Genomic DNA, 23,619 nt, shown 5'->3' on the forward strand with positions numbered 1-23,619 from the left:
TGTACTAGATAGCAAACACAGGGCTGTGCACATGTTAGGCAAGTACTCTACCACTGAGCTGCAACACTGGACCTCCTTTTAAAAATTTAGCCATCCTGTAGGCAGCATCTCAGGTGATTTTCATGTGCATTTCTCTGATATGTTTACTGGTCATTGTCTCCCTTCTTTGGAGAAATGACTACTTAGCAAATCTGCTGTGCTTTAATAGTGTCACTTGTCTTTTTAATATATTACTAAGTGTTAGCTGTAAAGATCCATGTTCTATTAAATTTATACAATCTAGGGGTGTGGGATGTACTTCTGTTGTGTGGTATATTGTGTCCGATTATGTTTGTGATGTTAGAAATCACCGATAATCATTGCCTGGACCCATGAATTTACTTAATTGTGATGACATCTGAGTTCTATCATTCCTTCACAATTCTGAGTTTGAAGATAACATGTTCTTTTAGGAGGTTGATGTCTCATTGCTCTGTGGCTTTTATTGCTTTACAGAAGTAGCTTTGTCATGAATACCATGAAACAAGAATGCTTACTTGGTGGCAGTCCTTCCTTAAAGGGCATCAGTACAAGATAACACAGAACAATCATTTTCTGTGTGTCACTACTGGAGAGGGTAGTTCTGTATCCTTATACAGTCTACAAAACCAAATTGAACCTGGAAATTATTTTGTCTTTCACCTTCCTTTCCTCAAGTAGAATTTAAACACTCCAGTTACAATGCTTGGGAAACAGTTGATAGGCCAAGGAACAAGTATAATGTGGCAGTTTATATTTAAAGGTACAGGTTTTATTCATACAACTCATGGATTGTAGTATGTAGGGTTTAATTTTGTTTTGCTTACAGGTATGTTATTCCTGCTCTGATCTGTACTTTTCTGAACTGGTTGATTTATTGTCAGTGTAGATTTTTAGGCTGGATTTGTCATCTGAGAGTCTATGCTAACAGTATGTTTTTAAGTTGATACTCTTTTTTCTTTTTTAGCCACTTTCTGTTAAGGGCCATTGTTTTTTAAAAGGTAAAATTGTTAATAAACTAGTCCAATAAAATACAAAATTTATAAAGCCCACTTACAAGCAAATAAAATGACTGCTTTTTTGGGTATAGTTTGTTTCACCCTGGCTCCTTTTAGGGTCCTTAAACTCTTGGTGCACTGCAGCCCGATGCTCTATACATGTGCATTTGGTTTTGTTTTTGCACTTGGAGTTTGTCAACTTCTTTTTTTAAAATGCTTATCTTTTTGATTTTTCGCGACAGGGCTTCTCTTCGTAGCTCTGGCTGTCCTATAACTCACTCTGTAGACCAGGTTGGCCTTGAACTCAGAGTGCATCTTCCTCCTGAGGGCTAGGATATTGACTTCTTGAATGTGGCTTTCTTTTCTTTTTTCTTTTCTTCAGTTGTAAATTCTTAGTTGTTGTCTCTTTAAATGTTGCTTTTGTTCATTGCCTTTTTCTCTTTGGATCTTGAGTAAACAGGATATTGTAACTTACTGGACCTGCTATTTTTTCTTTTCTATATTTATCACTATTTCTTTTATATTTACTAGTTGTTGCTCCCTTGTGAAGGCCCACAGAGGGCTGCATTAGAGGATTGCCTGACCACATGTGTGGTTACCAGGTGATTGGAAGGGTCTGCACTTGGCTGTGCTAGGGGGAGGTCTTTTGCTCCACCCCTTGGTGTTCCTGTGAAAGGCCCTTTAGAAGAGACAGAAGTGGCCAGTGGATAAGGATCCAGGCCCTCCTGAGGCTATCCTGTGTTTCTATCTTTTTCTCTCCTCTCTGTCTTTCTATCTAAATATTTCTCCCTCTTCCCTCCTCACGGGTACCCAGGTGAAAAAGTGGGAGTGGGCCACCCACCGAGAAATGGGTAGGCCTCCCACACTCCCTCCGTTCTTTCTCTTCTTTTCTCTTTCTGTTTCTTCATTCTCTCTAATCTCCCTTCTTTTTTCCCCACTCCCACCCCCTCCACAGAACCTCAGTATATAACCCACATTGCACTTGGATTTAGGATCCTCCCAATGCAGCTGTCAGTCCTTGCATTACAGGCCTGCTTCACTACATCAAACCCCTAATTGTTCCTTCTAACTTACTATTTTTTTTTTACTTTTATTTATTTTGTTTCAATGTAATCGCACCTTAAGCTTTATTGTGCACACAGGATTGTGTTATACAAGGAAACTTTCCCCCAAACTGTACTGTACTTAAATACTTAAATATGCCTAAGAAAAACTGCCCAGACTCCAAAAGTTTGAACCAACACCAGCTACTGAGTAATGTTGAACCAGACTCATGTGGATCAATGCTCTGCTGGCTATGGTGTTTGCTGAGACCCCTCACAAAGACCCACATGGAAGGAGAGAACCAACTCTTGAACAGTCTTCACACACACACACACACACACACACACACACACACACACACACACACACACAAATTATTAAGAAGACAGTTTTACTTAAACTGTAAGGTTTCTTAAAACGCCCTGCAGTGGCAGTGCCATACTTCCTTTTCTCCACACAGCCCCTTAAACCCTAATAGTCGTTCCTCTAGACTCTCACCTAGCCAGTGTGTGCTCAGGTTTCACTTGTCTAAAATGCCGTGTTTTCTAAGTTTGGAGAGTTTCCAAATGAGATACATTGTAGTGTCTCTAGAGAGGCAGAACTGACAGAGATAAAGGTGAATAAAACTGGGAGCAGATATACTAAACTCATTGGCTTCATTTTGGAGGCCGAATAGTTCCACAGTGGCTGTTTGGAGGGTAGAGAACCAGGGAAGACTGAAGCTATAGACCCATGAGAGGTGTGGCAAGGGAAAGGCAGGCATACTACTGTGAGTCCAGAGGATGGGGAATGTGCTCAAAGGCAGAGACAAAGACACCCCAGACCTAGGCTAAAACTTGCCCATCCTTTCTGTTCTATGTGGACACCCAGTTTATTTTCCTGGTGCCCACCTATGTTGATGACAGACTTTTTAACTCAGCTTACCAACATAGATGCCACTGTCCTTTGACACCCTTACAGACATACCCTAGACAGTTGAGTTGAAGTATAAATGCCAAGAATGAACTCAGTGCCTACTGAAGCACTGAGAATAATTAGTGCTTTACCAGCTCCCTGGCCATACCTTAATCTAATAAATTGACAGCCAGATTTCACATCACAAGGATTGCACATGCGATTAATTGATAAGAGTTTGAAGTCTGTTTTTAAGTTGTTAATCAGCTTTCCTATACCATGACAAAGTACATCAGATAATCATTTTCCAGGAGGAAAAGGTTATTTAGCTTATGGTTTCAGAGTTGGAATTCATGGTCAGTTGGGCCTGTGGCCACATAGTACATAATGTTGGGAGTGTATGGTGGAGGCAGGTCTTTCTGTTCTTGGCAGCAGATAAGCAAAGAGTTGTTAGGGAGAGGCTACACCCCTAATATCCTATTTTTCTCCCACTAGATTCTGCTTGTAACTTCCCAGGAATACCGTAGGCTCGGGTCCTTTAGGGGATACTTACCCAAATCATACCATTAGCCTGAAGCCCTTTAACCTTGCCATCTGACTTTCTTATGTGCTTGTTACTGACTTAGAACAGTGTTTCACAGTATGTAAATGTCACAGTTGAAGCGTGGAAAATACTTGGTTTGTTGTTGCTTTGTTGGTTTGGCTACTAGGAGTAAAGCTGTTGTAAACATAGGGTATAGGTTTCTTAGACAAATAAGCTTTTTCCTACTGGAATAAATGCTTAGAAGTTCAGTGTCTGGGTCCTGTGGTAGTTGCATGTTGAGTTTATGAATGTCAAATTGTTTTTGAATTATTGTTCTGTTTTATATTTCCCAACAATGTACAAAACTTCATCTTGCCAGCGTCTGGTATCATCACAAGCTTTTCTGTCTGTCTGGCCATCGGACAATCTCAGGGATTTTTACCAGCTCCCTGGCCATACCTTAATCCAATAAATTGACAGCCACATTTGACATCACAAGGATTGTACATGAGATTAATTGATAAGAGTTTGAAGTCTTTTTAAATTGTTCATCAGCTTTCCTATACCATGACAAAGTACTTTAGATATCAGCTTCCAGGAGGAAAGGGTTATTTAGCTTATGGTTTTATAAACTTGTATTAGTATGGGAAGAACTGACTGTTTCACCAAGTTGCATCTACTAATACATGGACATTATGTGCTTCTCCATTTATTTATATAATCATTGGCTTCATTTTAAAATTAAAAAAATTGGTGTGTATGTGTGTTTTTTTTGTGTGTGTGCGCGCGCGCGTGACAGCCGGGGAGGGGGAAGGAATTTGTGCACAGGTTTGGAGGTCAGAGGACAACCTTGGGTATTGATCCTCACCTTCTACCTTGTTTGAGACAGTCTCTTTTTCTTCCTGATACATGTTCAGAATTCTGGGGATTCTCCTGTCTCTGCCTTCTGTTTTGCGTAAGAGTGCTAGGATTACAGATTAACTAACATTGCACATGTTAGGTTTTGTTTTGTTTTGAGAAAGGTGCATGCCTAGTGTCTATGGCTTAACTTTGTCAGGCTTAGCATCTAAACATCTACCTTTGGATGCAGAAATCTGTTTTTTATTGCCACTTAAAATGTGCTTCTGTCTGTGAGTCTTCAGTAAATTGTAGCTTATATATTATTGGATATGTAAATTTTTCAAAGGTTAAAACTGTATTTTAAATTTCACTATGTTTTCTTTGCTAATGTAGAGGTATAATTTTGTGTTTTATTTTTTTGTTTTATGACCTCATTGAACTTACTAGTTAGATCCAGGATTTTTTTAGGTTCTTTGGGGTTTCCTATATTGACAATCGTGCTGGTTGCAAATAAGGACTGTTGTGTTTGTTTTTTGTTTTGTTGTTGCATTCTGATCTATGTATGTTTACGTCCTTTTCTTACCTTATTTTACTGCCAAGAACTCCTGGCATTATAGTATTGAATAAGAACTGTGAAAGTAAAATCTTTGTCTTGTTCTCATTCTTTGGAAGAAAATAGACTCTCAGGTATGTTAATAATAGTTTATGGGTTTTTTGTTTTTGTTTTTTGTAGTTCTTTAGTTTGATTTGAATTTCCTCTTTTGCTATTTTTTTTGAAGATTTTATTATGAATGGGTTTACTTTTTGTTGTTGTTTTGTTTTGCTTGTTTTTTAGGCAAAGTTTTGGTGTGTAGTCCTGGCTGGCCTGGAACTCCCAGAGAGCAGCCTGCTTCTGACTCCTCTGAGTGCTGGGATTAAAGTTGTGTGCCACTATGCCCAGCTGGGTATAGAATTTTGTCAAATATTTTATCTTTTTTGTTTGTTAATATGTTTTGCACTGATTAGATTTCAAATACAGAACCAGTCTTGGATTCTGGAATAAAGTCCACTTTGTTATGGTGTATATTCTTTCTGTACAGTATACATTATGGGCGCGTGCCCCCCCTCCAGTATCCTCAAGAACTATGTTCTAAGACCTTTACTGGTACCTGAAACTATGGTATGGATAATATTATACCTTGTATATAACTTACTTTCTCCCATATATAAAAATACTGATGATCTGAGTTTAAATGAACAAATTAGGAACAGTAAGAGATTAACAGTAGTTAAACAGCTATAGCAATATATTGTAATAACATTTACATGGATTATCTCTTACCCAACATACTGTATCATATTGTATTTACTCCTGTGATGGTGATTTGAGGTGGTTCACTGCCTACATGATGAGATTAGATGAAGTGAGGTGAAGTGAATGAAGACAATTGGGCATTTTGATAGCATTGGAATACCACGTTAGGGTTACCTGAACACAATACAGTGCCACACAGTTAATGCGATGGCTGACATGGTGTTAAGTGATGACCAGACAGAACAAAGGGATGATTTGTATGATGGGCAAGAAGGTGGCTTTTTATCACGCAACTCAGAATGTACAGAATAGTTTATTTTTGTGATTTTTTTCCATTGAATTTATGTGCATTATATGCATTTATGTACATATGTACATGCTTATTGACGTATGAACAGGAGCTAGAGGAGGACATAGCATGTTCTGCTCTGTCACTGCCTGCTTTATTCCCTTGAAACAGAGTCTCTTACCGAACCTGTAACTGGTCATTTCAGCTAGGCTGGCTATTGAGTTGCTGGGGCCAGTCTGTCTCCACCTCCTAATGCTGGGGCTACAGTACAGGCATCCATGGCCGTGCCTAGGGTGTGTGTGTGTCTGTGTGTCAGGAGTAAGATCTGGTGTTTTAATTTCAAGTCCTCATGCTTGCGCAACCAACACTCATTACCCACTGACCCATCACCCCAGCCCCTATTTAATATTTTTAGACTGCAGTTGACAATGGGTAAAAACTTGGAAAGTAAAACTCCTGGTGTGGAAAAACTACTATATATTGAATTTTATTTGGTAATTTTTTGCTTGAGAGTTTCCACATCTATACCCATAGGGAATATTGGCTTACAGTATTCTTGTTAGTACCTTGTCATATTTTTGGAAAGAGGTGATGTTCTGATTTTTTTCCTCCAGACATTAGAAGTTTTCTCCATTTAAATCTTCTGAGCCTTGATAGGAAAACATTTAAATTATGAATTTCATTATTGCCAACTTCTTCTGTTGGTTAAGACATAGTAGTTTGTTTTTCAGAAGCTCATCCAGTTCATCTAAATTAACAAATTTGTGTGTTTTCAGTTATTCCTTATTCTTGTGATGTTACAGACTGTGTATCACTGCTATTTTGATTCCCAGTATAAGTAGTTTGTGTACTCCTTTTTTTTGCTTCTCTGGGTTTATTTTTTTTTCCCTGTATTTTGTCAGTTATGCTGATTTTGCTTTCAGAGAGAATGAGAGCTTCATTTCATTGTTCTGCTTTTTCTTTTTTTTCAGTTTTATCAATTTTTATTTTTTTTGAAATTGTTTTTCATTTTATGTATGAGTGTTTTGCCTGCATGTCTGTCTGTGTTTCACATGTGTACAGTGCCAAAAGATGCCAGAAGAGGGCATTGGATCCACTAGGACTGGAGTTACAGACAGTTTTGAGCCCCCATATGGATGCTGGGAATCAAATCTGGGTCCTTTGCAAGAGCAACAAGTACTCCTAACCACTGAGCCTTATCTCCAGCCCTTATCAATTTCTTTGCTTTGTTACTTCCTCCTTTTTTGGTCTGGTCCCCAACCCCTAGTCTAGCAGCTCTTATTTCAAAATAAAAAATAAAGTATTTTAAAATTCATCTTTGTGTTTAAATCCGAAGGAGTCATTCTGCCAATTTCTGACTTGTTTGGAAAGTTAAATAGTGACAAACAGAATTTAGAGTCACAGGAGATTTAAGGGACATTTCATACTCAAGCCATAATATTCTGCTACTGGCTTCTCATAGACTTATGGTCAAATGCATTCAGCCCAACTTTGAAAGCCCCTATAGTCTACAGTTTAAGCTTTGTTAAAAAATCCAGCCTTTTCTGAGACTCAAGGTAATCAATCTCTTAACTGTGAGTCCTAGTAGAATTAAAAAGAAATTAATTTTCAGTCTACAATGACACAGAATAAACACTCCTATTCCAAAGGGAGGAATGGAGAGCTAGAATGGAAAGACCAAAAAAACTGAATCCAGAGGGTGAATGCCAAGCCCAGTAGCCCATGTCTGGCATCTGAGCCTTTATATGAGTCCCACTGCGTGGGCTTTGGGTTGCCTCACTCTACAGCTCTACTCCTTGCAGCACACATGGCCTCTCTTTTGGACCAGTTTCACTCAGTCTTTACAGTTTCCCTCTGTAGACATCCCGCATTCCTGATATGTCCAGCATGCTGGGGTCATCATTGCAATTTAGGCTTTACCTTAGCTTTACGCAGTAACCTCACAGGTTCTCCTTGCAGTGAATCTGACCCTGCCACACATTGCCTGACCTCTTCTGAAACATTGACATAAGTCTTCATGACCCTTGAACTCATATTTTTCATGCCTGCAAAATTGGACACCGAGTTCTGCTGTGGCTATAGTGGCTGCATGTCTTCATAGTTTAACCCAGGCAATATACTTCTCTAGGCAGCCATTTTTTGAGCAGAGAACTCTTACAGAGGTATTCTTGTTTTTCAGGCACTCCACTGTCAGATAAAGTTTTTCAAAAAGATTTTCAGTTTTACAGTGCTGAGCCTTTGATTCAAGGGATATTGCTGTTAGGGCACCATAGATGTGTAATGTCTTCAGAAACCAGAAGAGGGTATTGTATTTCTTGGGGCTGGAGTTACAGGTGGTTATGAACTGCCCAGTATTTTCATCCTCTCGAGGATTAGCAAACACTCTTAATCCCTGAGCCGAGTGTTAAGCCTGACGAACCCATTTTTAGTGTGTGAGTACAGTGTACGGTCTCTTCACTGCTCTAACCTCCTGAACATCTGTAGCAGCTCTGCCATATCTCTGTTGCCACTTGTAAGGTGAACACTCCTCTCCTCATCAAATTGCACATTTTTACATTTTTCTGCTCAGAATTCTTGATATAAACCAGGCTAAAGGCATTGAGCGCCATCCATGCAATAGCCTGAATGCTAAGATGTCTAGAAGTTTCAGTTTCCAAACAAATTAGTTCATTACTTTTGAATTCACCCTCACTGAAATTTCCAGGACACAGGCAGAATGGAGCCAGATTTTTTCCGCCCCCAGAATGTAACACAAATAACCTTTGGCCCAGTTCCTGTAGAACCTTTGTTCCCTTATGGAACTTCATGAATGCAGTGTTTACTGTTTGTATTTCTAATTTCCCAGGCTCCTAACAGAATGGTTTCTCTGCGTAGCCCTGGCTATCCTGGAACTCACTTTGTAGACTAGGCTGGCCTTGAACTCACAGATATCCACCTATCTCTGCCTCTTGAGTGATGGAATTAAAGGTGTGCGCCACCACTGCTTGGCATAAAGTCAGCTTTTTAGCTAATTAAATTCATATTCAAAAAGAATTGGTCAAGTAGGTGCAGTGGCACATGCTTACTGTCTTGAGCTTGGAAGGAAGGCGAAGTAGGAGTTTGAATTCAAGATCAGCTTGGGTTACGTAGTGAGATCCCATGTGAATAAACAACAGATTAAATAAATAAATACATGGATTAGTTTTTAATTTTTAAGATTAAATTGGGGGTCTGAAGAGATGGCTCAGGTAAGAGCATTAACTGCTTTTCCAGAGGATCCAGGTTTAATTCCTGGCACCCACATGGTGGCTCACACCCTTCTGTAGTCCTAGGAGATCAGGGCTTTCTTCGTGCCTCTATGGGTACTACATACATTCATATAAAATAAATAAACCCTCAAAAAATTGTTGAAAGAAGCTTAAGTTGGTTCTAAAAAAAAGACCAATTTGCATATTAGCAGTACTAATATTTTGATACTAATGTAATCTTTATTTTTCTTTTTAGACAATGCGAAGACACAGAAATGAAGTGACAGTTGAACTCCGGAAGGTAAGGAGGGAAGTGTGCATCTAAAGAAACCAGTTCAGAGACTGTTCTGGCTGCGGATGTGACACTACTCCTGTGATCTCAACATTTGGGAGGTGGAGACAGTAAGACTGAGGGCAAGGGTCATCTACTACATATCAGATTTAAGGCCAGGCTAGGCTACATGAGACCCAGTCTCAAAAAACTGGTACACAGAGCAAGGGGTGTTTTTTGTTTGTTTGTTTGTTTTTGTTTGGTTGTTTTTTCTGTGTTAAAATTGTGTGTGACTTGAATTATGAAAATACAGTGGGCAAACAGTTATCCCTAAAACCACCCAACATATGCCACACCAGGGTTACCAAGATGGCTTAATGTGTAGAGGTACTGTCTATCCAAGCTTTGCAGCTTGTGTTTGATCCCGAGAACCTAGGTAAGGTGGAAGGAGACCCCATTCCACAAGTTGTCCTGATTTTCACACATACTCCATCGTACACGTTCCCACACACATCCATATACATCCACAAGCATACAGTAATAATAGTAAATAAAAACTCATATGATTAAATAGTTATAATTGTGTACAGTCACAATTATAGTATCCATTTTACTAAGGGTGCTAGGTATTTTGAGAAACACTTTGCCATCATTAAAATTCCACAACATTTAAGGAAATTACTATTTTCTTAATCCTCTCCTGTCTGTGTGTGGTAGGACTCTCCCTATTCCCATGTCTGCAATAGGAGAAACCTTATTTATTAATTACTAACTGAATGCAAGTGGTGTCAAGATTATTTTCTTTTATTTAATTTGAAAGAATTTAGAGAGTCACTTTGATGGTTTGAATAAGAATGGCCCCCACAGACTCATATTTTAATAGGGAGTGTCATTAGGAGGTGTGGCCTTGTTGGAGGAAATGTGTCACTGGGAGTGGGCTTTGGGGTTTCAAATGCCCAAGCCAGGCCCAGTGGCTCTGTCTTCCTGTTGCCTGCTGATCCAGATGTAGAACTCTCAGCTACCTCTTCAGCACCATGTCTGCCTGTGTGCCTCCATGCTTCCTGCCATGACGATAATGAACTAAACCTCCAAACTGTAGGTTAGCCCCAGTTAAATGTTTTCCTTTATAAGAGTTTCTTTGGTCATGGTATCTCTTCACAGCAATAGAACTTTGACTAAGACACTTACCTTCATCAGAGTGTATTTTCATGTGAACTTATTTTATAGGAAACAAATAATTTAAATTGCCAGTCAAGAAAATTAATACATTGATTTCTCTATACTTGTACTTTCTAAGAATAGATTTGGAATTTACTTCAAATCTTGATATCTTGAATTAGATCCTTCTTCTGGTTTAACTCCTTTCTCTATTAAATTGCCATGGTGAAGCTTTTCAGTCTTAAAGAGAAAATGTGTCTATATGTACTGTTACCTGACCTGGCTCCTGTTATATGAACCCTTGTTTCTATTTTCTCTCTTTACTCTCTTCCTTCTCTGTTAAGTCTGTGTGTAGATATTGGGATAACAATGATCCTCAGGCACCTGTACTTCTGGTTTCTGTCATATTGTGGACAGAGTTACATAGGAATTAACTCTTCTCTCTAAAGTCACTAGCTGACAAATGACAAAGTTTTCAACCATTGTGCTGTAGTATGTCTCAGTGTAAGTGTTCAAGGAATAGTGCTTTATAAGTTGAGAATCAATTTAAAGCTTGTTACTGGCTGGGGCTGGAGAGATGGCTCAGGTTAAGAGCACTGGCTGTTTCTTCCAGAGGTCCTGAGTTCAATTCCCAGCAACCACGTGGTGGCTCACAACCATCCATAATGAGATCTGGTGCCCTCTTCTGACCTGCAGGTGTATATGCAAACAGAACACTATATAATAAATAAATAAATAAATCTTTAAAAAAAAAAAAAAAAAAGCTTGTTACTGGTATTTCCCACCCTGACACATTATATTAAACTTATAATGATTGATCAGTTAGGTCAACTAAAAGTGAAACATGTTAAGGTCATTTGGCTGATCAGATTCAGTATTTATTTCAGTTTGTTGTTTGACTTTTAAAAAAATTTTTTTTTTTTAAATACTCCCATGTTGTGGGCCAGTGAGGTGGCTCAGCAGGTATGGGAACTTGCCACCAAACTTGACAACCTGAGTTTGATCCCCAGAACCCGTATGTGGAAGGAGAGAACTAGCTCTCTCAACCTGTCCTTTGACCTCCACCTGAGCACCATGGCATGCACACATACCCTCTACACACAAAATATTACATATTGTACTGGGTGTGGTAGCTCACACCTGTAATCCCAGTTGGGATTGGAAGGTGGGACAGAACTGCCATAAATTCAAGGCTAGCCTGAGTTTGTGGGACATCTGTCTTAGAAAACCCTGAACAGAATAAAACAACTATCTTAGTCAGTGTTCTATTGCTGTGAAGAGACATCATGACTGAGCATTTAATTGGGGCTTGCTTACAGTTTCAGAGGTTTAGTACACTGTCAGCATGACGAGAAGCATGGGTGCATGTAGGCAGACATGGTGCTGGAGAAGCCGAAGAAGGAAGTAGGAAGAAGAGAGTACCACTGGGTCTGGCTTGGGCTTCTGAAACCTCAAAGCCCACCCCCAGTGACACATTTCCCTCACTAAGACCACACCTACTCTAACAAGGCTGTATCTCCTAATCTTTTCAAATAGTGCCACTCCATAAGCATTAAAATATATGAGCCTGTGTGGGACATTTTTATTTAAACCACCTCAACAACCTTACCCTGACCTTTCTCTATATTAGCAAGGTATACAAGAAAAACCATAAGGTTATATCAGTTTGGGCAAAGCATTTTACAAAATCTAATGCCCATTCCTGGTTAAATGACCAAACACATCAGGAATGAGAGGAGTTAACACATTTGATGAAGAACAACCACAAACTTCGTACTTAATGATAAAAGACTGAAAGCTTTCCCCTAAGATTTGGAGACAAGTCAAGAGGATCCATTCTCACTGTTGTTAATTATTATACTGTTGGAAGTTCTACAGTGCCAGAAGAGAAAGGAAGGAAGGAAGGAAGGAAGGAAGGAAGGAAGAGAAGGAAGGAAGGAAAAGATAGCTTTGTATTTGACAATACTATCTGTGTGGAATATCCACTTTAAGGCTTCTGGGACTGAGAATGTAAATAAGTTGGTAGGTAGAGTGCTTACTAGCATGTAAGAAGCCCCACGTTCTATCCCAGCACTACATAAACCAGTCATAGTGCATACCAGTAATCCTAGCACTTGTAGACAGGAGGATCAGGAATTCAAAGCCATCTTCAGCTACATAGCAAGTTTAAGGATCAGCCTGGGAATATATGAGACCCTATCTGTAACTGGTCTTTCTTTGTACTGACAGCTCCCGAATAATGACACAGAGACTTTATGAAGTATGAAAGCTTAGCCTTAGCTTAGGCTTGTTCTCAACTATCTCTTAAAATTTAAATTAACCTATTTATATTAGTTTATGTCTTGCCATGTGGCTAGTAACTTTCATCAGCACTGTGCATCCCACTTCCTCCGAATCTTACTGGTGAATCCCTGCCTCTCAGATTCTTCCTCAGAGTTCCTGTCTCTTCTCGGATGTCCCACCTATCCTCTCCTGCATAGCTATTGGTCATTCAGCTCTTTACTAAACCAGTCAAAAGGTGCCTTAGGCAGGTGAGGTTAAACAGAGTCACATCTTAACACAGTGTACAAAAAGATTATCCCAACACTGATCTCAGGGGGAAAAAAAAAGATACTAGAAGATCTAGACTGTAAATGAATTTGATAAGCATAAAGTTCAGTTCATAAAGATAAAAATCAATCATATATACTAACAACATGCAGAAGCAGGATTAAAAAAATACCATTTATAGTTACCCCAAAGAAAAGAAAATACTGAAAATATGGAAGATGGCAAGGCGTTTGTTGGCAAGTCTGAGGACCCAAGTTTGATTTTTCAGGACACACATGGTGAAAGGAGAGAACCAACTCCTGTGAATTATCCTCTGACCTCCACACCTGACACACACACACACACATAAATACATAATAAAAACATGTGCAAGTTCTGTATACTGAAAATTATGACATGCTAATGAAAGGAAGGAAGAATTATGTAAACAGTTAAATATACTGTATTCATAGATTGGAAACCTCAACATAGTAAAGATGCCATCCCATATTGATCTATTGGTTTAATATATTATCTGTTAAAAAATCTTAGCAAGAATTCTTATAGACATAGAAAAGCTTATTTTAAAATGTACTCCCGGATAGCTAACACAGTCTTGGCCAAAAAAAAAACAGAAAAGAAAAGGAAACAAGGAATTGGTTTGCTCAGTATGAAAGCTTATAGTATATAGTAAATAGTAAACAATACTTTACTGCTATCAGGACACAGATCCATGGAATAGAGGCAAAATTCTGAAATAGACCCAAATCCATTAGCAGGTCCCCAAGAGATTGCTTGCTTGCTTATTTATGTATTTAATGGTTCTATGAATTAAACCTAGGTAGCACATGTTAAGTCTCTACCACCAAGCTATAGCCTTAGTCCCCAGCTGATTTTTGGTAACAGTACAAAACCATTTCAGTGAAAGAAGGATACCCTTCTCATCAAGGGGCACCATGAACATCCATACAGTACTGCAGGAAGTTGGAGAGATGGGTCAGTGGTTAAGAACACTGGCTGCTCTTCTAGAGGATCTTGAGTCTCAGCACCCACATGGTGGATCACAGCCATCTGTAACTCCAGACCCAGGGTATCAGATGGCCTCTGGGAACCAGGCACATACATGGTGCACAAACATACATGCAAGAAAAACATCTAAACACAAAATTTTAAAAACAACAACAAAAAAATACCTCAACCCAGACATCACACTATATGCAAAAATTCAGACTCAGATAATACATTTAAGTATGAAACACAAAAGTATAAAACTTCTAGAAAAAAAAATGAAGGAAATGTTAAGAATCTAGGGCCAGACTTAAGAATGGGGTACAGAAAACATAATCCTTAAAGAGATAAGCTGTGGGTGAATCTCTCTGGCCTTTTCCATCCACACCTTCCCCCTAACCCAACAGATCTAGCCCATTTCCCACATCCAGTACCCTAGCCTAGTCTGGCCACCCCAACTGTGCCTGAAGCACTTTCTAGGCTTCCAACTGAACATGTCCTACCTGCTACCCACCTCAAGTCCCTTCTGCACCAAATCCAACCATTTTACCCAGACAGAACTCTTATTTCCTTTTCTAGGGTCTAGCCAAGTGAGTCTCTCTGATCTCACATGCCTGTGCCACACTGAACCCTAGGCTTCTTCCAGGACTCTCCCTAACTATTCCCCAACCCAATTCGGCCCTTTCCATACCACACCCAACCTTGCCACCCACACTCTAGGCATGGACCAGGAAGCACATCCTGTACACCAACGCAGACCCCTCTGTCCATTTAACTTCATTCTACCCAAGCCATTTCTGACCTCAAAGCTAAACCTGCCCACACATCTTCTTTTCTGCCCCAACCTGCTCTTGTCCACATTAGACTCAGAACTAACAAAAAAGGTCCACATGCCCATATCTCATTGCAAAAATACCAACAATATGACAGATCAAGCCAATATTGTCTCTCTAAAACTTAACTAGTCTCATAGAAATGTTTGCCAATTAGAATTACCTAGATGAACCCAGAACACAGACTTTAAAGGGACAATCAAAATTTATTAAAGAATTTGAGGAGTTTAAAAAATATTCAAAGAAATAGCTCAGTGAAGTTAAGGAGAAAGAACTTAAGGAAAATAAAAGACTGGTGCCCAAGAAAACACAAATTCAAGGCTGGTGGAAATGATAAAACCAATCCAGGACTGGAAAATGGAATTCAGTAAGGAGATAGAAATATTAAAGTTTCTCAAGCTGCGATGATGATGGAATTGAACAACGTAATAACTCTACTAGATAACTCAAGGAAAGACTTTTAAGTAAAATGAATCAAGTAGAAGAAAGAATATCAGGACTTGTAGAAGATAGAATACCAAGAATGGAAGATAAAGTAGAGGGTCTAGATCAAATAAGCAAGGAATTTGAAAAGAAATTTAAAAGAACAAAGGAAATGTTGGAACATACAGGAAATGTAGGACACTGTGGAAAACATTAAATCTTTGAATTAGAGTCATAGATGAAGGAGAAGAATCAATTCAAAGTCTGTGACATAGAACAGAACTTCAACAAAATCATGGAAGAAAACTTCTCCAAACTAAGGAAAGACACACCCATACAGACACCAAAAGCACACAGCACCCCAAGTAGATAAGATCAGCAATGAAAATCACTCTGGCATATCATAGTTAAAACACTAAATATGCAGAACAAAGAAAGTATATTGAAAGCTGAAAGAGAAAAACACAAATCATAAACAGTGAAAAACCCATCAGAGTAACAGCTGATCTCTCAGTGGAACTTTGAAAATCAGAAGAGCCTGGAGCAGTGTATTTCAAGTCCTAAAAGACTATGTTGACCATCCCAGAATATTATAGGCAGCAAAACTATCTGCCATAGTTGAAGGCAAAAAAATTTTTCCATGATATAATCACCTAAAAACATTATATCCAACCAAACAAACCCAAGAAAATACAAGAAACAGTATTTGGGGCTGAAGAGAGGAATGAGCATAACAGAGATTTGGAAAGATACAAAACCATATTATTAAAACACAAAATACTACGGAGAACAGAAACAAGTTATCAAAAATCAGCAACACAATGACCACAATTAACATACACATATTAATAATAACTTTACATATTAATGGCCTCAAGTCTCTCATGAAAAGACATGGGCTGACTGGATAAAGAAACAGAATCCATCCATCTGTTGTTATACATCATAGCCTTAAAGATAGGCATCACCGTAGATTAAAAGGATGGACAAAAGTACTCTAATTAGATATGACTGGTAAGCAGACAAATGTATCCTAATGTCTGACAAAATAGACTTCAAATTAAAACTAATGAGGATGTCAGGAATACTTAATTACAATTAAACAGTTAACCAAGAAGACATTATTATCCTTAACATATGTGCCATACTCTGGTGAATTTTTTTCATTAAAAAATCTATTGCTGTATTTATAGGAACAGTTTAGTATCAATTCATTAATAGGTGATTTTAATACCCTACTTTCCCCCATAGACAAGTCATCTGGACAAAAATAAACAGAAGCATCAGAATTAATTGACAACACACATTAAATGGACTTAACGGGTATCTACAGAATAATTCAAACAACAAGAATATACATTCTATTCAGCAGTGCACAGATGGTTTTTTTAGAGTAGACCTCATCATGGAACAAGCAACAAATTTTACAAATTCAAAAAGATTGAAACTCTCTGACCACAATGCAATAAAACTTGAAATACCTAGCAAACAGATATCTGGTAAATACACAGACTTACAGAGATTAAACAACTCATTATTGAATAATGAATGAATCAAAGAAGGAATCAGGGAAGAACTAATTTTTCATAACTAATTAAAAATGAAAACACAACACAAAAACCTCTGGGACACATTAAAGCAATCCCATAAAGACAGTTAATAGCTCTAAGTTTCTACATTTAAAAATCAGAAAAAGCACAAATAAATGACTTAACGATACAACACAGATATGTGGAAAGCAAGAACAAACCAAATCCAAAACTGATCTGAAAATCACCCGAAATTAATATATGTAATAGAAACAAAACAAAACAATCAACAAATCTAAGAGTTATTCTTTGAGAAGATAACAAGATTGACAGGCCCTTAGCTCAATTACCCAAAAGAATTCTATTAATTGGCCCAGATTAACAGACTGAGAAAGGAACAAGGAAATACAACAGACACCAAAGAAATTCAGAATATTATAGTGAAATACCCATATTTCATTAAGCTTGAAAACCTAAAAGACATGGTTAAATTTCAATTTCTAGATTCACCCGAACCACCAAAATTAAACCAAGAAGTCAGTAATCTAAACAAACCCAAAACAAATGAGATCGAAATAATAAAAAAAAAACCTTCCAGGTTAAAAAAAAAAAGTTCAAGGCCAGATGGATTCACAGCTAACTTGATGTCTGTCTTGCAAAGAATATCTCCAGCCAGTCTTTCTTAAGCCATTCAAAAGAATAGAAACAAAAGGAGCATTCCCAAATTCCTCAGAAGCCAGTATCACTTTAATACTCAACCCATGTAAAGGCACAGCAAGAAAAGGAAAGTACAGGCCAATGTCCCTGGTCAACATAGGTTCAAAAATGCTGAACTCAGCATTCCCATTCCATTCCCTGGGGAGTCCTCAGATACTCATTCCCAGCTCTCCATTACCCCATCCCTTTGTGTCAGCCTCCAGTACCCAGAGGCATTTTTGTCTTGTTTTGTTTTTGTTTTTTGGGACAGGATTTCTCTGTGTTGTCCTGGCTGTGTTGGGACTCTCTCTAGACCAGACTGGCCTTGAACTCACAGAAATCCGCCTGCCTCTGCCTCCTGAGTGCTGGGACTAAAGGCGTGCTGGCCACTACCCTGCCCTAGAGGCATTCTTTATTTGGGAATCCTCTGGCCATACTGGCCTAGGAATCAGGTATGCAATCTTCATTCTCTTTCCTATCTCCACTTTCCAACTCCCCAGTCTTATCCTCAGCCTTGTAGCAGACCATTTGCAGGGTCTTAGGTTCCCCATGACTCCATTCCCTGGGGACTCTGTAGAACTCAACAGGAGACTCAGCCTTCTTCCCTCACCCTGTTCCTCTGTGTCAGCCACCACTATCCAGAGGCACTCTCTACCTGGGAACATGATGGCTATGTTGGCCTGTTGTGGGAATTTGTATACTTTGTCAAGATATATTGCTGTGATTGGTTTAATAAAGAGCTGAATGGCCAAGGGCTAGGCAGGAAGAAGTTTAGGCTGGACTTCCAGGCAGAGAGAAGAACTCTGGGAAGAAGAAAGGTGGAGTCACCAGCCAGACAAGGAGAGGAAGCAGGAGGTACAAGATGAAAGAGAGGTAACACCACATGACAGAATGTAGATTAATATAAATGGGTTAATTTGTTATAAGAGCTAGTTCAAACAAGCCTGAGCTAAGACTAAGACTTCATAATTATTAAGTCTCTGTGTCGTTATTTATGAGCTGGCCACCAACAGAGAAGCTTGCTATACTGGCCTGTAGATAGAGTGATATGCACTCTCCTTCTATCCATTGAAAAATTTTCAGTCTCATCCCCCAGCCCTATAGTAGATGGCTTACAAGGGTGATTCCTCCCTCCCTGACTCCACTCCTACAGGACTTTACCAAACCTCGTGGCAGACCCAGCTTTCCTCCTCCAGGTGGACCCATTCCGCCCTCCTCCCTCCTGTCCCATCTTCATTCCTTCATTTCAGCTCCTAATCCCTAGAAGCAAGTTCTACCCAGGACCCCCAGTGGCCACCCCTGGCAGGGACTTCTATACTCCTTATCAGGCCACCACATGGTTCTAAGATCTAGAGAGGGAACCAATAATGGAACACCCACCCAACAAAGACAAGAACAGTTATAAACACCCAGAATCACAGTTATCCCAAACTCAGATGCCTAGACACCAGTGCAAAAACTCAAACATTAGTGGCCAAGAAAATATGCCTCCACCAGAACCCAGTAACTCTATTACAGTAGGCCTTAAGAAATGCAATGTAACGGAAGCACAACACAAGGACTTCAAAATAACAATTAGGAACATGTTCAAGGACGTTAAAGAGGATGTGAATAAATTAATCAGTGAACTCTGTGAAAGCACAAACAGTGGAATGAAATAGTGAAAACAATTCGAGACATGAAAGTAGAAATGGAAACAATAAAGAAAAGTAAGGTAAAACTGGAAATGAAAAACTTAGGAAGCAAACAAAAACCTCAGAGGTTAAGTCCCACCAATAGAGTGCAAGACGTGGAAGAGAGAATCTTAGGCATTGAAGATAGAAGAAATGACTACCTCAGTTGAAAAAAATGTTAATTCTAAAAACCTCCAAGAAATCTGGGACATCATAAACAGACCAAACCTACATGACAAAACAATAGTCATTTTATCCATTGTATGGCTTGAAAGTAGTTGGTTGCCTCTGGGCTCCCTTTCTCTTGGGTTAGTAATTAATGATCTAGCATCATCTGTATGTGTCAATGTTGGCTGAGACCATGTTCTCCACATAGCCTTGTCCTCCACTGTTCAGTGCTCACATGGTGGTTTCAGAGATAACAGCAAGAGAGGACACAGTCTCCAACATCTAAGTATTTTCAGGCTTTCTTGTTTAATGTTCCATTGCCAAGGCAAGTTGCACAGCTTGACCTCTGGTCAGCCCAGACACAGGCATGGGAATGGGAAGGGAGATTTTGTAGTTTAACAACTAACTGCTTACACTTCAGTGAAATAGGCAGTTTGAGTGTGGATTACCCATTCTGATTCAGGAAAATAGGAAAAATCTGATAAGGTCTAAAAACAAATTAATCAGTAGCTAAAAACTGTAATTTTTCCCATCTTTTATTTTTTCCAAAACAAAAGTAGTATTATAGGTGAGCACCAACAGACATTCAAAGAAGCAGGTAATTCCAGTTTGTTAAATGGTTTCAGATTAAGAAAGAGGACTCCCAGCTCCTTTTATGAAACAAGAAAAACTATCACCTGAGCACCAATGAGAGAGTTCCAGAAAATATGCTTGTTAGCCAGTTCCACTTGGGAGAGGAAGAATAATTCTAAATGAAATCTTAATAAACTGAGTCCTAGATTTAAAACGATAATCTAACATTGAAAAATGGACTATTTCACATTTGCAGAGGAAAATGGGAAATTGATACAAAAGGAACATGATTTAATGAAATTAAATATCCATTCACAATTGAAAAGAAACGTAACACTTTAGGTATAAATGATTCTTTCTGTCCAGTGTGGTGGCGCACACCTTTATTCTAGCATTCGGAAGGCAGAAGTCACATCTCTCTGAGTCTGAGGCCAGTTTGATAGGGATAGCAAGTTCCAGGCCAGTCCGGACTGCATAGTGAGACACTGTCCCCCCAAACAAGAAAATATCAGTATGGTGATATTTTATTTGTACTAAAGTGTGATTTGTATGTTAATAAATAAAGTTGCCTGGGGGTCAGAGCTATTAGAGCCATAGCAAAAGCTGGGCGGTATATTAAAAGCTGCACGCCTTTGATCCCAGCACTTGGTAGGCAGAGCTAAGTAGATATCTGTGTGTTCAAGGATGTAGCCAGCATTGGAGACACACGCCTTTAATCTCAATACCAACCATAGAAGACCTGGAGGTCTGTACAGACAGGCAGTGACGAGGCGGTCATGTGGTTGGGTTTACAACCAATGAGAAGGCAGAACAGAAAGTCTTTGTAAAGACAGACACACAGGAAGTAGGTCTCTTTCAGAGAGGTAGGAGCACCTCGAGAGGAAGGGTAAGGTTTTTAGCTCTTAGCTCTGACCTCTTGGCTTTCTTCTTTGCATTGGTTCTGTGTTTCTTATTGAATAAGACGGTTACTTCTACATATCAGGAAGGTTCTTCTATCTAGATACAGGTACACCTACCAAAGCAGACACATTATTGTCTGTAATGACAAGTGCTGTCCCAAGAATGAGGAATCTATGTGTAGACCTGAAAGAGTAGGAATGATGGATGGATTCCCAAAAGGCTTTGGGAGCTTAACTTTTCAGATGATGAGAAGCTGGAGTAACCAGGATGGAAATAGAAGGGATCAGAGTTGGAATAGTTTAGGGAATAGAAGTTTCTTAATGTTTCTAAACACCATGACCAAAAGCAACTCTGGGGAAAGAGGGTTCATTTCAGCTTTTAGTTTGTAGAGGGTCATGTAGGGAAGTAGGCAGGAACTGAAGCAGAGGCCATAGAGGAGTGCTGCTTACTTACTGGCGCTTGCCCCTCATGGCTCGTTCATCCTGTTTTCTTAGAGCACCCAGGACCACCAGCCCAGGGGTAGCATTGCTAGTAGTGATCTGGACTCTCCTAAATCAACCATCAATCAAGACAATGCTCCACAGACTTGCCTCCAGATAAATCTTATGGGAGTTTTTTCTTAACTGAGAGTCCTTCTAGCTTATGTCAAGTTGACAAAAAACTAGCCAGGGTGATAGTTGTGCTGGAAATTAATTTGTTTAAACTTTTAAATGGAATTAATTTTAGTTGTTAACTTGTGGAAAACAAATTTCAGATTTGTAGTTTGAAACTTAAAATTGCAAGAATAATAAAAAAAACTACACCCTTGTGGCACCTAGCTTCCTTGGATTATTAGCACTTTTCCATATTTGCTTTATTTTTTTCTTTAATTATATATTAGACACATGCATTTTTTTCTTTGGACCAGCTGCAAATAATAGCAAGATTTCCTATTACCTTTAGTATATCAGCTCATATTCCATAGAAAGAGATTTTTCTATGTGACAGTACATTTATCAGATTAACATAGGATTACATTATCTAATCAATAGAGTCAATTCAGAATTTGCAAATTGTAAGTCAAAAAGCCTATCCAAGATCAGGTACAGCATTTTGTTGTGGGACTGGTCCCCAGTCTCTCTCATCTTTAGTGACTGAATCTTTGAAGCATATAGGCTTTTTTTATTCAATGATAGATTAGGGTTTGTCTGCTTTTTCACAAATTGTTTAGTTTGATCAGGAATAATGCCAAAGGGATATTGTTTCTTTTCCCTGCATCAGACCAGGGAGCACACAAGAGTTAATTTGTCCTTTACGGCTGGTAGCACATTTTGTCACCTGGCCAAGAATGCCATCTAGGGCTACATGTATGGCTTAGTGGTGGAGTGCTTGGCTAACATGTGCAAAGCCCTGGGTTCAGCCCCTAGTAACCACTTCACACAAAACAAAACAAAAACCAAAGAGCACCATCTACTATTTTTTCACTATATGTTAATATATATTGTGTGAAGCCACTTGAGATGTATAAATATCAGTGGCTTTGCCATCTGTGAGGTACTGTAGCTTAAGAGATAACTAATTTGGTTATTTGTGTAGTTACTAAGGAAGAATGATGTTATAAAAGTGGGATTGAGCTAGTGACTATATAGATACCATTGTGTTTAAATGTGCTGGCTTGTACACAGAACAAAAGTTGGTATTATGCGCATGTATATGTAGTTTTCATTTTCTGTTTGATCTGAATTTTGCCATGAATAGTAAGGCTTTTTAAATAACTTTCTGTTGTAATCAAATACATCCAAAAATATAGGGCACCTGAAGTATATTCAAATTTTAAGTTGAAAAATTTGTCACTGTTAAATTAATTCTTGAAATGGCGTAGTTAACATTCTAAACAATTAGCCAGGTGGTGGTGGCGCACGCCTTTAATCCCAGCTCTCGGGAGGCAGAGGCCGGTGAATCTCTCTGAGTTTGAGGCCAGCCTGGGCTACCAAGTGAGTTCCAGGAAAGGCGCAAAGCTACACAGAGAAACTCTGTCTCGAAAAACCAAAAAAAAAAAAAATCCAAACAATTTACATGCCATAAAATGTAGGATGGGAAGAATTCTCGTTTGTAAAATTCAGGTAGCAAGCGTTTAATCTGGGTTGGCAAGATGGCCAGTCAGTAAAAGTATTGACGGCACAAGCCTGATCACCTTCATTCAGTTCTTGGACTCCAAAAGAGGAGAAGAGAGAACTGAATCCCAAAAGTGTTTCTCTTATTTCTTCAATAAATGCACTGTGGCTCATGCCCCTAGTAATAATAATCTAATGATAATAAGTAGTAATAGATAGTAAAAGTTTAGTCTGAACTGGTGCTAATTCATGTGACATTTAATAAATTCCTATTCCTTTTAATATTTATCCTTAAGATCTTGTCTTCTTAATAAATTGCTTCAGGCAGCTGTTAGCAGTAGGTAGAGGAAAACTGATAACATAGTACTGTACCCCAAGTCCCTTCACAGTGTTGGTCAGAACACTTGATGCTTAATGAACTGAGGGTGGGGATGATACACAAGCAGTGGAATTAAACCAGTTCATTGTTAATTCTGGCACCAAAGACAATTTCATTCACAACAGCCTTCATGGACTCTTAAACATTTATTTATTACCTTTCAGAACAAAAGAGACGAGCACTTACTGAAAAAGAGAAATGTTCCCCAAGAAGAAAGCTTAGAAGATTCAGATGTTGATGCTGATTTTAAAGCAGTAAG

At 38.8% G+C, this 23,619-nt stretch overlaps 1 protein-coding gene across 1 annotated transcript in view; it reads left to right on the forward strand.

Moving 5' to 3' along the window:
- The window catches only part of Kpna3 (karyopherin subunit alpha 3), an 82,171-nt gene that overhangs the window by 31,234 nt on the left and 27,318 nt on the right, over positions 1-23,619 (forward strand). The window contains exons 2-3 of the mRNA XM_052733015.1: positions 9,384-9,428; positions 23,525-23,614. Of these exons, the coding sequence (XP_052588975.1) occupies positions 9,384-9,428; positions 23,525-23,614 (135 nt within the window). The remainder of the gene's footprint in view (positions 1-9,383; positions 9,429-23,524; positions 23,615-23,619) is intronic.

Source organism: Peromyscus californicus, unplaced genomic scaffold (assembly GCF_007827085.1).
Source record: "Peromyscus californicus insignis strain IS unplaced genomic scaffold, ASM782708v3 Scaffold_12__1_contigs__length_115047231, whole genome shotgun sequence".
Taxonomy (NCBI): Eukaryota; Metazoa; Chordata; class Mammalia; order Rodentia; family Cricetidae; genus Peromyscus; species Peromyscus californicus.